Source organism: Oncorhynchus mykiss, chromosome 6 (assembly GCF_057628025.1).
Source record: "Oncorhynchus mykiss isolate SJ-2025 chromosome 6, ASM5762802v1, whole genome shotgun sequence".
NCBI classification, from domain to species: domain Eukaryota; kingdom Metazoa; phylum Chordata; class Actinopteri; order Salmoniformes; family Salmonidae; genus Oncorhynchus; species Oncorhynchus mykiss.
This window is the reverse complement of record NC_143027.1, coordinates 40,870,814-40,887,388: the sequence shown is the minus strand read 5'-3', so window position 1 is coordinate 40,887,388 and position 16,575 is coordinate 40,870,814. Positions and strand designations below refer to the sequence as shown.

The window sequence follows — 16,575 nt, the reverse complement described above, 5'->3', positions numbered from 1 at the left end:
ACAATGCAAAACGTTATGTTTGGCGTAAAAGCAACACAGCTGAACACACCATCCCCACTGTCAAACATGGTGGTGGCAGCATCATGGTTTGGGCCTGCTTTTCTTCAGCAGGGACAGGGAAGATGGTTAAAAATGATGGGAAGATGGATGGAGCCAAATACAGGACCATTCTGGAAGAAAACCTAATGGAGTCTGCAAAAGACCTGAGACTGGGACAGAGATTTGTCTTCCAACAAGACAATGATCCAAAACATAAAGCAAAATCTACAATGGAATGGTTCAAAAATAAACATATCCAGGTGTTAGAATGGCCAAGTCAAAGTCCAGACCTGAATCCAATTGAGAATCTGTGGAAAGAACTGAAAACTGCTGTTCACAAATGCTCTCCATCCAACCTCACTGAGCTCGAGCTGTTTTGCAAGGAGGAATGGGAAAAAATTTCAGTCTCTCGATGTGCAAAACTGATAGAGACATACCCCAAGCGACTTACAGCTGTAATCGCAGCAAAAGGTGGCGCTACAAAGTATTAACTTAAGGGGGCTGAAAAATTTTGCACGCCCAATTTTTCAGTTTTTGATTTGTTAAAAAAGTTTGAAATATCCAATAAATGTCGTTCCACTTCATGATTGTGTCCCACTTGTTGTTGATTCTTCACAAAAAAATACAGTTTTATATCTTTATGTTTGAAGCCTGAAATGTGGCAAAAGGTCGCAAAGTTCAAGGGGGCCGAATACTTTCTCAAGGCACTGTATGTTGTTGGTTTCCAGCATATTTTCTAAAGGATAGGATACCTACCCTCTGAGTCTTCTCTGCTCTCTCAGGGTGACTAGTTTTCCCCCCTTTCTCCCCCTTCGACTGGGGCGCTGCAGGCTGCCAAAGTTGAACTCCAGACAGGAAGTGATATCACTGGCAGACCTGCACAGACTGGAGAAGTGGCTGTCCTCTTCTTCAACAGACTCCGCCTTTGTGTTCTAGTGGAAGAAATGCCAAATATGAGCAACAATAGAAGCACATCAAACTTAAACACAAATAAATGCCTAATTGTGTATCCATTTATGGTCCTGCCAAAGGTCAATCTCTGCAGCACTAATCTGAATCACCTCAATGTGTTTGGACTTTATGCCTTGGAGGGCACCTTGCTGTCCAGTTTACGGAGGTTAAGCTCAGCTTCTGCAGGGCCTTCCACTCGTCCAGAGACACTTCTCCCTCTGGCTCTGATGGTCTGTGATGAATGGGAGGGATGTATAATACACACATTACCAGTACTAAAAATATAACTATACATCTGTTGCACTATGCATCTTCCCAGTATCAATCAATGTTATTACCCCCAGAAATTGTTGAGTGCATTTGTTGTATTCACTGGTCCACCCACCCCATTTATCGTGTGTGTGTGTTGGTTATCCTATCCTCGTCGGGACCTAAAATCCCCAATTGTCCCCACAAGGATAGTCAAACAAGGAAAACTCTCCCTCATGGGGACATTTCAAAGTCTATTTTAAGCTTGGGTTAGGTTTAGGGTTAGTGTTACCATTAGGGTTAGAAGGGGTTAGGGTTACGGGTTATGGTTATGGTAAGTTTAAGGGTTAGGGAAAATAGGATTTTAAATATAAATTAATTGTAGGTCCCCATGAGGATACAATATGTGTGTGTGTGTGTGTTTTGGTTTTGCTATCCCTGTGGACCAAAAGCCCTCACAAGGATGGTAAAAAATTGACATTTTGGAAAAGTGGAGACATTTTACCGGTCCCCACAAGGAAAAAGTATATTTAAGGCTTATGGGTTAGGTTTAGGGTTAGGCTTACAATTAGGGTTAAGGTAAGGCTTACAATTAGGGTTATGAGTTAGATTTAGGGTTAGGAGTAAGGGTTACATTTAGTTTTAGGGTTTGGGGTTAAGATTAGGTTTAGGGAAAATATGATTTTGATTGGGATGAAATGTTACGGTACCCACAAGGATAGTGAAACAAATGTGTGTGTTTATGGTGTGTGGTGACTCCACCTCAGGTGGGATTCCTCCTGCATCAGGAGTCATGTCCATCACTACAGAGGAGACAGTAACCAGGCTAAATCATCCATCACCAATTTTAAAATTGCACTTTGTGCATTCCACTATTACAACTTCCAAGAGTAAGTTGAAAGGTGGATGGGGGGGGCGTAGTATGCTTAGCCTAGCCTACATAGGCTATATGGAGGCCACACTTGCACTGCAGAAGAACTACTGTAGTGTCATGTTCAAGAGGAAATTAGAACAGCACATGGAACAGATGTTATATTTACATAGAGGAACTATTGGTGCAATGGTCTACTTTTGTGGAGGAGAAAAAAACATTTTGGGGTGCTGCAGCAAACTTCCTTTAAAACTGCAAAATGTTCTCTATGCTGAAAATGTACACGGCTCAAAAAAATAAAGGGAACGCTTAAACAACACAATGTAACTCCAAGTCAATCACACTTCTGTGAAATCAAACTGTCCACTTAGGAAGCAACACTGATTGACAATAAATTTCACATGCTGTTGTGCAAATGGAATAGACAACAGGTAGAAATTATAGGCAATTAGCAAGACACCCCCAATAAATGAGTGGTTCTGCAGTTTCTGCAAGAGGAAGGCATTGATGCTATGGACTGGCCCGCCCGTTCCCCAGACCTGAATCCAATTGAGCACATCTGGGACATCATGTCTGCACCACAGACTGTCCAGGAGTTGGCGGATGCTTTAGTCCAGGTCTGGGAGGAGATCCCTCAGGAGACCATCCACCACCTCATCAGGAGCATGCCCAGGCGTTGTAGGGAGGTCATACAGGCACGTGGAGGCCACACACTACTGAGCCTCATTTTGACTTGTCATTAAGAACATTACATCAAAGTTGGATCAGCCTGTAGTGTGGTTTTCCACTTTCATTTTGAGTGTGACTCCAAATCCAGACCTCCATGGGTTGATAAATTTGATTTCCATTGATAATTTTTGTGATTTTGTTGTCAGCACATTCAACTATGTAAAGAAAAAAATATTATTGTTATTATTATTATTAAATATGTGTTATTTTAGTGTTCCCTTTATTTTTTTGAGCAGTGTACTTTAAAACGTACCTTTTTCTCTCAGCTGTCAAGGGGGTGCCACTAAAAAACTGTGACCACTTGGTGAGGGAGGCTCCCACCAGGCGAGTGAAGAGCCCGGACACAATCTCACCTGTTTAGAAAGCCCTGACACAATCTCACCTGTTAGAAAGCCCTGACACAATCTCACCAGTTTAGAAAGCCCTGACACAATCTCACCTGTTAGAAAGCCCTGACACAATCTCACCTGTTTAGAAAGCCCTGACACAATCTCACCTGTTAGAAAGCCCTGACACAATCTCACCAGTTTAGAAAGCCCTGACACAATCTCACCTGTTTAGAAAGCCCTGACACAATCTCACCTGTTTAGAAAGCCCTGACACAATCTTACCTGTTTCAGAAAGAGTTGATATTAAAACATTTGCCATACAACCTACGTTCACAATTTATGCTTACATTTTGCTCATATTTCATCACACACAAAAAAACATATTATGCATGGGATCTGATGTGAGGAGGCACACCAACCAGAAGGGGAAAAGGAGGCAACAACACACACTGTCTGTTGAACTTTATTTCCTTTACACATGTAGGCCTACATGTCCGCACATATCCCATAAGAGCCATGTGCATATGCACCCAGAGTAAAGTAATGAATCTGTTTTCATTATCGTTTTAAAAACGTTACAATGCCAGTCTTACATTGGACAAACAGTCCTCTGATAAACAACAGGTTCATTTAATTTAATAGTCCTAATGTAATAATATAGTAATAATTGTATAGTGTAGGACTATTCTACTAGGCATAGGTTAAATGACTGACTGAAACCTTTTTTCAGTTTCATTTCCTCTCTGGTGGCTTGATTATGCCTACCTACGTAACTTTGGCGCCTTTGACTCACTCGTTCCCTTTAAATCGTTCCAAACAATGTAATAATATAAACATTGGCTACTTTATGCGAGGGAGAGGCTTCTGATCCGAAGCGGTCCAATCCCAGTCCACTGTAAAATTAACCGCCCTTCATTGCTATTGGTTTAAGCATCTCAGTGTCTGGAGCGGTTTTATGCGTTATGCACATTGGTTCAATCTGCTGTCAATCTGTAAAGGCGCGCTCTAGAACGGTTCAAACATTCATTGGATAAAAAGTAGCAACCAATGAGCGAACTTTGAAAGTTCCGATGATGACCATTGGTTACTGTGTTGCTCTCGTTCGGATTTACCTCATGCTTTGACCCTTGTAATAGGTTATTTCCCATACATGTGGTAGGAGGATTTAATTTACCTTCAACTGATTTGTCAAATGAACCGCCCAGGCGCGATTTGCAACGCGGGAAAGACTTACAGAAGTAGGAGCTGTATCCACATTGACCTTGTGAACATCGGACTTTCTATTTTTGTAAATTAATGAATATTTGTGCAATTTTTAATAGGGAATTGTGGCGCGGTTTTCTACGTCGCTGGAAATGAAGAATATTTTCACTCCTGATTGAGTAGCTGAATTTGGTTGGACACTTTCAGTCGTATAAGCTGCCTAACCCAACTTCTGTTAGAAGGCTATTTTGCTAACGTTAAGCTACTTGATAAAAACGTGTTTAGCCTATCTTTGGATGACAAAGTGATTCCTGAACACCATTGTGATACAATTTGAGATGTTATCAGTTTTGAACAAATCGGTCTTCATCTCAGCGATGGCCGAGAACAAGCACCCTCAAGTCATTTTTTGCAGCGACTCCCCAAAGAGGGTCCTGGTGTCTGTGATCAAGACCACCCCGATCAAGCGCAGGAAGAGCGGGTCCCTGATGCCGACCAGCCCTGGATTCAGCGACTTCATGGGGTGCCCGTGGGGGTGGGGGGAGAACGCCCATAATGTGAGTCTGAGCCCAGGCTCGGTGAACGGGGCTGCCTCACCTACCGGGACCAACACCGCCAGCGAGGCTGACCTGGCTGCCTCCTCTGACCAGTTTAAGGTAGGATAAGTTGGAAGTTGTTGTTCATGTTGTTTACCCTAATAACGTTGTGTTGAAGTTGAAATCATATCTAGTAGGCTAGGATAGTTTTACTGACTAGAAAGTAGCCTATACATATAGCCTACTTAGACGTTGCATTAATTGTGTGTCTGTTAGTACACCGTAATAAATGCATGAGCATTTGCATGTAACTTTCAGTTGTTTGTTGTAGTTAATCTTTTTGCAATGAATGATAGGTTACATTGTTTCAACTTGACAATATAAGATGATCATGTTACATTCATCGGAAAGGCCAGATACAAATTAACTTTAGGCTACACTGAATCATTGAATGACGCAAAAAGAGAAATGTAATCGTTTTTTTTTTTAATGAAACGGCAACTAGGAAAAGTGTGTTTTTAAAAAACGCCCGCGCTCACGGTGTGACATGATGAATTTTAAAACCCAGTCACTTCCTACAGTAACATCTGTCACACGTGATGTCACCTCGCGCGGCAAAAAAAAATGTTACCGGATGTGCATGCAATGAATGAATGCATGCACCTTGCTACAATGTTTAACTGCTTGTGGCTCTGGCACCATTCATTTGTACCAGACAAACAAATATCCCTATTTGACAGTGATCATCAAGTTGATTTATATAATGTGTGGCAGCAATGATTTGAAGTTGGAATTAGACATTGAGGGAACTTTTGCTTTGAATGAAGCCATTCATAAAGCATCGGTATAAGACGACATAACAACTAGTTACTGTTTTAGTAAAACAAACATTGTTACTGGAATAATGCTGCATTCCAAACAGAAAGTATGATGTTGTAAGCCACCATGAACTATTCAGAAAGTAAAGAAAGATGCATTTGTTCATTTAAACTGTAGTTAACTTTGTTTCCAGGACGGTATTCGGCGTGGCCGCCCGCGTGCTGACACTGTCCGTGAGTTGATCAACGAGGGGGAGAGCTCCTCCAGTCGCATCCGCTGCAACATCTGCAACCGTGTGTTCCCCAGAGAGAAGTCCCTACAGGCCCATAAGAGAACACATACAGGTGAGAGCAGAGCACAGATGGCCCTGACACACGGACACCCAGCCTACCAGGACACTATGCTGTTCCCTGTGTTGCAACCTGCATTTGGGGCAACACCAAGACTCCAGCCACCCAAGTCATCGACTGTTCCTTTGGCTACCACCCGGCAAGCGGTACAGATGCACCAAGTCTGGAACAAACAGGACCCTGAACAGCTTCTATCCCCAAGCCACAAGACTGCTAAATAGTTAGTTAAATAGTTAACCAAATAGCTACCCGGACTCTCTGGCTTCTATGTACTATGTACTGGAACCTCGTGTATATAGCCAAGTTACTCATTGTGTTTATTCTTTGTGTTAATATTTTTATATTATTTCTGAACGTTTCTCTCTGCATTGTAGGGAAGGGCCCATAAGTTAGCATTTCACTGTTAGTCTACACCTTTTGTTTACGAAGCATGTGACAAATAGCATGTGGTTTAAGTTCAACTCCCCGTCTGTGTTGTCTCTCAGGGGAGAGGCCATACCCGTGTGACTACCCTGATTGTGGCAAGGCTTTTGTCCAGAGTGGCCAGCTAAAGACCCACCAGCGCCTGCACACTGGAGAGAAGCCCTTTGTCTGCTCTGAGAAAGGTGAGCACACAACTAGATCGTCACTTTTGCCCCTTTACATAGGTGGTACCTTGAGACCTTTCATATAGATGGGATGCAGAATCTACCAAATGGAAAAGCATTGACACTAACTCGGATGTTACTGTTATCTCCGCAGCCTGTGGCAGTCGCTTTACCCACGCTAACCGGCACTGCCCAAAGCACCCGTATGCCCGATTGAAGAGAGAGGACCCCAAAGAGGGACCAGGCAAGGCCCAGTCTGTGGACAATAAGGCTGTGGCAGAGTGGCTGGCAAAGTGGGTGGCTCTGTAGGGAGGAAAGGCAGATCAGACGTATAGTACAAACTCACCCTATTCTGCACACCCCAATACTCACCATATCCCCCCTTGTCTCTGTGCTGTGGCAGGTACTGGCAGACCCGTGAGCAGCGTGCCCCTGTGCCCACCAAAGGGAAAATCCAGGGCAAGGGTGGGGTGGAGGACCAGGAGCAGCAGGACCCCCGGGAGTTTCTCCAATCAGGCGAGGAAGAAGAGGAGGATCCAATGGAGGAAGAGAAGGGCAACGGGGGTGGGGCTGCCAGACGGCGTCTCCAAGAGCAACGGGAGCGTCTTCATGGTGCCCTGGCGCTCATTGAGCTGGCTAATAACCTGTCTGCCTAAATCCCCGCCCACATCCCAGTCCTGAAACCTTTCCCAGTCAATCCCCTTCTGCCTCCCTACGCAATATGCTTGGGATAGAAGTTTGCCTGTAGGGAAAAACATCTAGGATAAGCTCACCCTCCCCAAATACTTAACCATTAGTGGGGTGGGGGGGCTAAGCTGACCTTAGATTAGTATGTGGAGGGAACTCCTCCACCTGCAGTGTGGGGCAGGCACAAGCTTAAAGCACCTTATCCAGCTTCCAATGTTACCTTATTGGGCTGCTATGATTGTAGATGTCATTATTTGATGAATGTTTTACTCTCCTCTGCCTTCTAAAGAAAGGAGGAGAGAGGAACTTTGAATGTTTTTTTTGTTTTGTTTGCACTTTGGCGGTAACGAGTTATTTGCTGTCTTTTACTTCGGAACTTAAGCATATTGTGTGCTTGTGATTGTGTGAAGCATATTGTGTGCTTGTGATTGTGTGAAGCATACTGTGTGCTTGTGATTGTGTGTCTATTCATATAATGGATGTATATGTGGATTATAGCTCAGATGGAAGGAGTGGTACAGGGTGCGTTCAGACGTAGGATGACTTAGGTGTATCTAAATACTCTGATCTGAACTGTGACAGGATACAGTAGGTGAAAAAGAAATGCTGTGCAAGCCTATCAGGGGATTTTGCTTCTACCTGTCTAGTTCTTTCAGATCAGTGCAGATGAAGGAGAGTAGATGAGGGGAGAAAGTCACTGTAGAGACTATTGGGATGCAACCCACTGTTAGAAGAGGTGGTCATTGCAAGTCCACTCTAGAGTAGTAGCTAGGCACAAGCTTTCACAAGAATCCAAGCTCTGACACCTTCACCTGTCAAACAAATCCCTCCCAGACCTGTAGCTCTAACCCAGGGGAGGGACAACCTGGGTCCTGGAGAGCCGCAGAGTGAGCAGATTTAGCTCCATCTCAGCCCTTAACAAACCTGATCCAAATGGTCATCTTATCATGGCAGTTTAGACCACAATCAGTCGACCCGGGTGTGTTAGAGCTATGGCTGTGCAGGCGTTGACCGTCCCTGCTCTAACCAAATCACATCGCCGGACAGAAGGAAGAGGAAGACATGCAGAGCCAGGATATGTAAAGTCAGGAGTGCTGCCATCTTTTATATTAAAAGATGCTAGCTGGTTGGAGATACGGACGTGGCAGCGTTCATTGGTGGTGTACGTACAAGCCTTCTTTGCAATCAACGCTTCCATAGGTATTTATTTCATCATGTTTATTTGACCTTATTGATGACAACGATTTGCTATCACAAGCTTTCTCCGAGTACGGACATACTGAATAAATCCACTGAGCAGTATTGATCATGTCCCTCCTCGGTCATTTAGTATATCCATGTCAAGTAATAGCAATTAGAATGTCACACCCCTTTGCAGCAGAACTAGTATCTATCTGCTATTAAGTTTTGCCTTTATGGATTACGTTTTCAATGTAACGTTTCCACTTATCAGACCGGTCTAGAGAAATGTCTAGAGGATGTAATGATTGCTTGGCTTTGGCGTTTTATTATTTGTTAGCAACACTACATCTTTTAACATTGTGTAAAAGTTTTATGATCAACGGTCAATTGTTTTTAAATATATGTTTTGGTTGTTTGATTAGGTTTGTGCTTCTCGCAATACCCAGTTCCTTTATTGGCCATATGTGATTCAATATGTTGTATCCCACTGGGACACAAACTGGTTGAATCAATGTTGTTTCAATTTTTTCTTTTTTTATGCAATGTTATGACGTTAAATCAATTTGGAAAACTGTTTGGATTTACAAGAAGTCATCAACATTAAGGAATTTTGGTTTGTATTTTTTTCACCCAACTTTTAACCAATGACATGGTAAAAACAAAAAAAAAAGGTTTCACATTGAATTCACTTTACTTTACAATTCAAACAAATGTAATTAAAAGTAGACGTTGAGTGGACCACACTGTCCAGTGAGATAACGTGTCCTATACATCTTTTGATGGAGTACAGGCTAAACTGGACAACAGTCAAAGCACCAAATTATGTGCTATTATACCCAAGTATAATGTATATATCTTGTTTTTCTAACTCATTGTTTATTATTTGGTTTCAAAATGTTTCGTCAGTTAATATATTCCCTAACTTGTTTGTTAGAGAAAGAGAAGGAGAAAAATGACTGCACACAATCTACAGTACAAGAGCTTGAAGTTCATGTGTAGATGATTGTGAAATTCACTTTCTCTCCCACTGTGTTAAACAGACCATAGTCAGAATTGGTGTGTTTTAGGCCTTGATAGGAAATGTTCTGACTTGCTCTGTGGAGATGACATTGTTGGTGTTTAAAGCCGAGATTCTCTTTATAGGCAGTCCACTGTTGGTACTAGTTGGTCTTCAATAAACACCATCATTGATCATGGTCTAGGAGCTAGTTTCATTTCTTCACGTTTATAGTTAGGTTCATTGATTGTTAAGAGCTGCATCACTAAACTATAGTTTAGTTCTCATTGAACATACAGCTCTATACACTACACTACAGTATGTCTTTCAGTCACACACATTGGTTTCAAGAGGTGGTTAGTAACTACTAGTGGTCATTGCTATTTACATGTGTAATAATACATATAGTATTGCTATTTATATGTGTAATAATACATATAGTATTGCTATTTGCATGTGCAATAATACATATACTATTGCTATTTACATGTGTAATAATACATATAGTATTGCTATTTGCATGTGTAATAATACATATAGTATTGCTATTTGCATGTGCAATAATACATATAGTATTGCTATTTACATGTGTAATAATACATATAGTATTGTTATTTGCATGTGTAATAATACATATAGTATTGTTATTTGCATGTGTAATAATACATATAGTATTGCTATTTGCATGTGCAATAATACATATAGTATTGCTATTTACATGTGTAATAATACATATAGTATTGCTATTTACATGTGTAATAACACCTATAGATTAGCTAAACCCTTGACAAGACAATTGAATTGCAGGTTTCAACTTGCAACACAAAATAATGAACATTGGTCAAAAATATGATTATAATTTAACATAATGATCATTTAAGTCTACAAAATGTTATAACTTTTGCTCCACTATGGAGCCGATACCAAAGGCAGTGTTTACTGCTTACAGTACAGAAAAAGACTACGGCATCATGTCTCACCTGGTTCATCACAGGTTTATTCACTTATTTCACAGGGAGTCTGTCTATGGAATCTTCCATCATGGGAATGATCAGCTGGTCCTGGTTTCCCTTTATTCCGCTTTCATCGCTTTGGGATGGTTTGCTGCTGCTGTGGAACGTCAGGTAGGAATACACAAGTCCCCCTGATATACTGACGAGAAGAGAGAACTATAGAGTTGGACTTTGGCAATAACTTAAACAGAATGGAATAGCAACAGTGTTCTTGAGCTAATGTGTCACGGCTTGGAAACTCATCCGCTCTTACCAAATATTTAACCCCAGGAAGTTGGTCCATGAAAACAGGTAGTCTCCACCTAAAAACATACCGATGTAGGCCACAGCAACGTTCTGCGGAAAACAATTGATCTTGATACACTAGTTTCCTTGGCATTATATTCATGGATATGTGGACTTGTGAGAAGGACATGATCAGAAGAGGATTGTGCATTTAAAAACAGTGCATTTAAAAACATCCCCCCCCCCTCCATTTTGTGCTCACTGAACCTGACCCAGCTGTGTCAACACAGCCCCGAAAAGTTAGGAACAAACATATTGACCCACATGTTACTGGTCCACATGTGTTCTTCTTACCTTAATTGCTCCCACCACCGTGGTGGTCAGTGCAGAGTTGTAGTGGCTACACAGCACTATGGAATACATCAGCACAAACCTTAAACAGAGGCGCAACATTTTTATCATGGTATACTTACATTTCATATGATTTTTAGGATTATTATTTATTATAATATAATAAGACCCCCCCTTTTTTTTTTTTTTAACATAGATTTATTTTTCAAGTTCAAATATACATTATAGAACACCATGTGAACGATCATACTTTCTGGAAGAAAACGGAAACATCCGTAAAAGGACCAAAATAAGTAATAATGCTAATAATTACAGGAGTTTATTTCAGTATCATTAAATGAAGGGAATTATTCTACAAACACATGTCCCCCTTTTTGTCTATTATTGGGCAAGGTACAATCTGTTGGGAGTCCATTTCGACAGAAAAGTACCGATCTTTAGTTGTAACCTGGCTGTCATATTTTCCATAATTGTCCTTTTTTCCCCCGTTGACTTACAGTTGGCGGCTGTGGTTTAAGCCAATTAAACATAATAATTTTCTGTGCAATCACTAACAGTGCCCTTAATATTAATATGTACAGTTGTTTTTTTTTATCTTCCAGGTTACAAGGTATTATACCCCTAATAAAATGAACGTTGGTTCCAGTGGCAACTCAATGTCTAGGAGTGTCTTAACTTATTGTTTTTAATGCTCTTCCAGAACCCTTGTAACGTTGGACAGTACCAGAAGATGTGTGTGTGGTCTCGTATTTTTCCACACAGCGACTCCAACATCGTGCCGAAGCTTTTTGATCAAATGTTCGATGTCAACAAAGGTGTTTTAAAGCATCTCATCTTCACTTACCAGTCAAAATCCCTCCACGCTGGGCTACTATTGCATTTGTGACTGCTTTCACAAATTCTCTCCCGTGATTCATCTTCCACCACCACATTCATTTTTTAGTTCACATTTCCCTTTAACATCCCACGTGTGTTCAGAAGTGGTCATTTGAAACCTTTTATGTAACTGAGACACCTCTTTTTTGGCTGCTACTTGCCCTTCCAATATGTTTATGAAATATTGCTCTACAATGAATGGTAGTAGGGGCCTTTTGTATGACTTTTTTAATATGTTCTAAGATTTGTTAGGGGAGGTTGTGTTGGCAACGATTGAGCCCAATGGGACAACATCATGGCTAAAGTGGGACGTGTCTCAGTGTTCTGCTCCGCCTCCAGTTGTTGAGGAAGGATATCCTCATGGAGACTACACTTCCTTGAGACACATCTTGCTCTTACAATGTTGAACCACAACATATCAAATTACAGAAGTTGAATAATCCCCCTTTAACAGCCATATAAAAAGGGATACGCTGCCAGTTTCGTTTTGAGTCATTTGTACACTGACTTACCCCATGAGGCAGGAAATAAGGAAGCAGGAAACAAAGGGGGCATTCAACCAGTGTTCATATGTGATGGCCTGTCAACGGAAAACAAACACACAGACAGCGGGTCAGACAGACAGACAGACAGGAATGAACTGATCTAAAAGCGATGCTTATCCTGAGAAAACAAGAAATCCATTTACCTTGTCTAAATCCCCAGTAAATGCACTTGCCAGAAGAGTTGGGATGACGATGATGAATGCATTGTAAAATAAGATCCCATATTTTCCAAGACCCTTTAAAGAAATAGAAAACTTTATTTCATGTGAATCCGAATTACACAAAACACTTCGCAATTCAACTCCTCAAATGTTCAACCATAAGAGGATAGTGTTGCTGGAGCGTAAAGATCCAGGGATCCACAGTGGAGGCAGGTTACGCATTTTGCAGTGTTTACTTTAAGGGTGGGCATCCAAACAAATGAATCAACGTCACGTAGCCTGGCCACGTTTAGGTGAGTCGTTATCTTGCAAATTCAGACCCTATACATTGTGAGCGATAGAACAAAGGTGACTCTTTCAGCAACACCTCACTTCACCTTTCCTCACTTGGCTGGAATGTAAACATGCAGGATGTAAATGTATCGATTGTTGCAAAGCTAAGGGCTAAATTCATTCAACCTGTCGTAGAATTATGTATGTATTCTCCTGTGCCTGTTTAAGAATCTCTTAATCTGAAAACGGGAAGTATCTACCTGTAAGGAGAATGTAGTCCAGGTGCTTGGTATTGTCACAGTACCCAGACCCATTCTGGGAATTGTTTTATTTGACGACGGGGTAAAAAAAAAAAAGAGGTATGTTTACGTGCTTAAATCAATTCTTTATCCCTTCTTAATCGCCCTGGTCTACATGTTAATAGGGAAAACAAGTGGAGGACATATAATGTGGCTACAATGTGTCCTACCTCAGTTCCAAGCTTCTTCTTGGTGTACACACCACTGGCAGCAGTGAAGACATCATTAAGCAGAATGAACGTGTAGCCCTCTGCATCAAAGGCCAAGTCAGAGCTATTGGAGAAAATCAGTGGTGCATTTGAATCATAGTGGTAATGAAGATAATCAGTGATTCATTTGAAGTACTATAGGTGTTTTCAGAGGTAATATCTGAGGGAGGGTAGCTCACCGGACAGGAACATGTTAACCGTGTGAAAGTGTATTAGTAGCATATCAGGGTTGGCAATCTGTTGGACCTACCTGGCAGCCACCAAAGCTCCAAAAATGATGGCCAGAACACTGTAGATAAGACGATTAGGGAATGTTTTTCTGGAGAGGAAATGTAAATGAACATGTTAATACTTTAAGGCCGAACTGTAAAAGATTTGCAGTTATTACAGTGCAGTAGACGTGGAAAAATGGCCACAAACCTCAATAGCCTTGCTTCCATGATCATTGTCATCAATATGGTGAACTTCCTTAATACCGTGAACATGGGTAAGCTGTAAAAGGATCAATGGATCAATCAATCATTCATATTTGATCTGCTTTTTTATAAATGCATTTGTCACAAAGTGCTTGGCGCCCAGGCCTAAGTCCCCTATGAGTAGGGAGTGTTGTTTACATTGTACAGACTGTAATTGAGATGATATCTGAAACTAATGCATTAAGTTTCACTCATGCATTTAGACTCCATTGTACCTTAACTTCTTTGTACTAGCCAGTCCTGTTATGTGGTTTCCAACATACAGCAAAGGTAGGGGGAAGATCTGTATGTCCATAATGTATTAAATGAATTAAATCAAGATTATTATATTGACATGTTGGCAAATGGCAAAATTATGTTTTTTTTTTTTAACATTGGCTCCTTTTGTGGCTCATTGTGGTTCACCTTTGTTGTATGCATATGTGACAGACAGAAGATGAAAATAAAGGGAAATCACTTACTTTGATGAGAACACTTCTGTCAAAGTCTTGGAAGTGAACTGTTTGGTTCATTTTAGCAAAATAGAGAATGAGGATTGTAGTAGTCATCTGTAAAAAAAAAAAAAAAAAGAAAGAAAAAAAAAAAAAGAAGGGGGATCAATGTTTATGAATAGATGGCAATTCCACACTCAATGACGTAGTTGATGTTACGCTACTGATAATGGTCAGTTCTTATTTCATCAACAGTTTGATTTTGGTTATGATACGGGAAGGTAACCTGATCCTACATCTCTGTGGTGCAACTTCTACCTCAAGAATCGTGAATTGAGATACAGTATAGCCTACCTGGCCAATTCCTAGAAACATGTAGGAGGGAAATCTAAAAGCAAGGAAAGTAATGTTATTGGATAATCAAGATGTCAAGATGTAGCCTATAAACAATACAATACAGAATGTAACCCATGCTAACTGGCTGCCTGTTTGAGCCTCAAATTGTCATGTTAATTTAGCATGTTTTTGTTGAACCTCTCTCTGTACACAATAATTGCAGTGACGAAACGACCTTACCTGTAGTTTGTGAGAATCGTTTTGTTCACAACAATGATCAAAAAAGAACTGACAGCGTAGAACGCAGCAGATAAAAACTTTAACAGTCCGGAATGTTCGGGTTCTGGAAAATTAGCTGAGGTAGACATGGCAGACATTAGTTCAAGAATAGTTGTTATCGCAAAAAATATATAATGATCTCGGTTGCTTTCACTTAGGCTTTGTCGCGATCATTTGGTAAAAGGGGAGGACGTTAATTAGAGTGGGCCGGGACCGTTCAAACAGGCTGAAATTTGCGAAGGGAATTACATAATTCTGGAAGATTATAAACAATATCTTTACTTTTCCTTTTTTGCATGGGAGGGAGGAGATATCCGTATAGTGCCAAATATAGACGTTATGCCATTTTGCTGAATCATACGGGCTGCTGCTTGATTATTCACTATTCATTTTCATGGATTGTCAAAATTGTCTTTTGTTTACCCTATAATATAGACCTAATCTCTTGTAAGTAAAATTACATGGAATTTCAATGACTGCCTGAAGTACGACTAAGCATAACACACACACAGTCACACAGATAAGGATTGATGTAAATATAATAAATCAAGGGAAAGGGAAAGGGGATTATTTGGATACTGTGCTGCTATGATTATTTTATTGCACAATGACACAGTAGTTCACGATTTATGACCTATTCCAGCTGTACAATTCTCACTGTCATTATTCATCTTCAGAAGGAAGGCAAGTGGTTGTTAATTCCTTTAGGGGGCGCCATTGTGTCATTTTGTTTTATATTGCTACTCTTGCAGCCTGTAACTTTGCACCTCTCTTTTTGTAGCCTGGGATCAGATATCTGGTCTAGTCTGGTCCCAAATGGGATATCTGATCTGGTCCCAGGTTAGATCAACCTGTAGGCTGCAGGCTGGCAGAGAGCTTGGGAGTCAAAAGTGTTTGTCCCCTCCCTAATATATCTCTTTCGATCTGTCTGTCTGAGTCCACACTTGTATTTTCTCTTGACGATCTAGAATGGGATAAAGAAGGATTGGACTGTGCTGCAATGAATCTCAATATTCACCCGGAAGTGAAATGGAAATTCAGTGAGTCCATTTGAGTCTACACAGGTTTGTAGGCAGGCGATAGATAAGTGAGTTGAGCTGAGCAATATGCTAAAAGGCTATGTATTCCTCTGCTCAGTGTCTCTCCCAGGGCCGACTCCAGGTATAAGCAACATAAACTTTTTACATTTTATGAAAAAAATTGGAACTCATTCGGTGTCTCAACTTACTGTGGAGAGTTAGAATAGTAGAATACGTAAGGTGCACCATGACACAGTAGTTCATGATTTATTACCTATTCCAGCTGTAAAATTCTCACTGTCATTATTCATCTTCAAAAGGAAGGCAAGTGGTTGTTAATTCCTTTAGGGGGCGCCATTGTGTCATTTTGTTTTATATCGCTACTCTTGCAGCCTGTAACTTTGCGCCTCTCTTTTTGTAGCCTGGGATCAGATATCTGGTCTGGTCTGGTCCCAGGCTAAGAGTTAGAATAGTAGAATACGTAAGGTGTAAGTTTGAAATTTGGATGTGCATCAGCCAGGGGGACCCGCATTGATTTTGCTCATCACGCTCA

At 40.9% G+C, this 16,575-nt stretch overlaps 2 protein-coding genes across 5 annotated transcripts; one reads left to right on the top strand and one right to left on the bottom strand.

Annotated features, from left to right (window-relative positions):
* Positions 1-4,254: 4,254 nt before the first annotated feature.
* On the top strand, positions 4,255-9,728 carry LOC110525962 (zinc finger protein 367). Its single transcript, XM_021606495.3, has 5 exons — positions 4,255-5,027; positions 5,920-6,070; positions 6,562-6,681; positions 6,818-6,956; positions 7,067-9,728. Exons 1-5 carry the CDS (start codon positions 4,710-4,712, stop codon positions 7,317-7,319), a joined length of 981 nt encoding a protein of 326 aa, XP_021462170.1. The 5' UTR covers positions 4,255-4,709; the 3' UTR covers positions 7,320-9,728.
* On the bottom strand, positions 8,554-15,307 carry LOC110525963 (nucleotide sugar transporter SLC35D2). Of its 4 annotated transcripts, XR_016496671.1 has the most exons (13): positions 14,965-15,283; positions 14,743-14,776; positions 14,419-14,505; positions 14,173-14,240; positions 13,902-13,973; positions 13,732-13,800; positions 13,443-13,545; positions 13,234-13,288; positions 12,683-12,775; positions 12,507-12,574; positions 11,122-11,200; positions 10,796-10,878; positions 8,554-10,681 (listed from the first exon to the last, which is right to left on the bottom strand). XR_016496671.1 is itself a non-coding variant. In XM_036980113.2 (12 exons), the coding sequence occupies exons 1-12, from the start codon at positions 15,099-15,101 to the stop codon at positions 10,534-10,536; spliced, it is 1,041 nt and encodes a 346-aa protein (XP_036836008.1). In that variant the 5' UTR covers positions 15,102-15,307; the 3' UTR covers positions 8,554-10,533. The 4 variants fall into 4 exon arrangements, 3 of the variants coding, with proteins under 3 accessions (XP_036836008.1, XP_021462171.2, XP_090094059.1); XM_036980113.2 differs by lacking the exon at positions 13,234-13,288 and having other exon boundaries at positions 14,965-15,307; XM_021606496.3 differs by lacking the exon at positions 13,234-13,288 and having other exon boundaries at positions 14,685-14,776; positions 14,965-15,166.
* Positions 15,308-16,575: the final 1,268 nt, after the last annotated feature.

What these genes read in the sequence shown, in the direction of transcription:
- LOC110525962 (XM_021606495.3), top strand. Translation starts at nt 4,710, where the DNA reads ATGTTATCAGTTTTGAACAAATCGGTCTTCATCTCAGCGATGGCCGAG. An exon ending in CCTCCTCTGACCAGTTTAAG is followed by an intron (nt 5,028 to 5,919) that starts GTAGGATAAGTT and finishes CTTTGTTTCCAG; the next exon opens with GACGGTATTCGGCGTGGCCG. An exon ending in GTGGCAGAGTGGCTGGCAAA is followed by an intron (nt 6,957 to 7,066) that starts GTGGGTGGCTCT and finishes GTGCTGTGGCAG; the next exon opens with GTACTGGCAGACCCGTGAGC.
- LOC110525963 (XM_036980113.2), bottom strand. Translation starts at nt 15,101, where the DNA reads ATGTCTGCCATGTCTACCTCAGCTAATTTTCCAGAACCCGAACATTCC. An exon ending in TGTTTCTAGGAATTGGCCAG is followed by an intron (nt 14,506 to 14,742) that starts GTAGGCTATACT and finishes TTTTTTTTACAG; the next exon opens with ATGACTACTACAATCCTCAT. An exon ending in AGAAGAAGCTTGGAACTGAG is followed by an intron (nt 12,776 to 13,442) that starts GTAGGACACATT and finishes ATTTCTTTAAAG; the next exon opens with GGTCTTGGAAAATATGGGAT.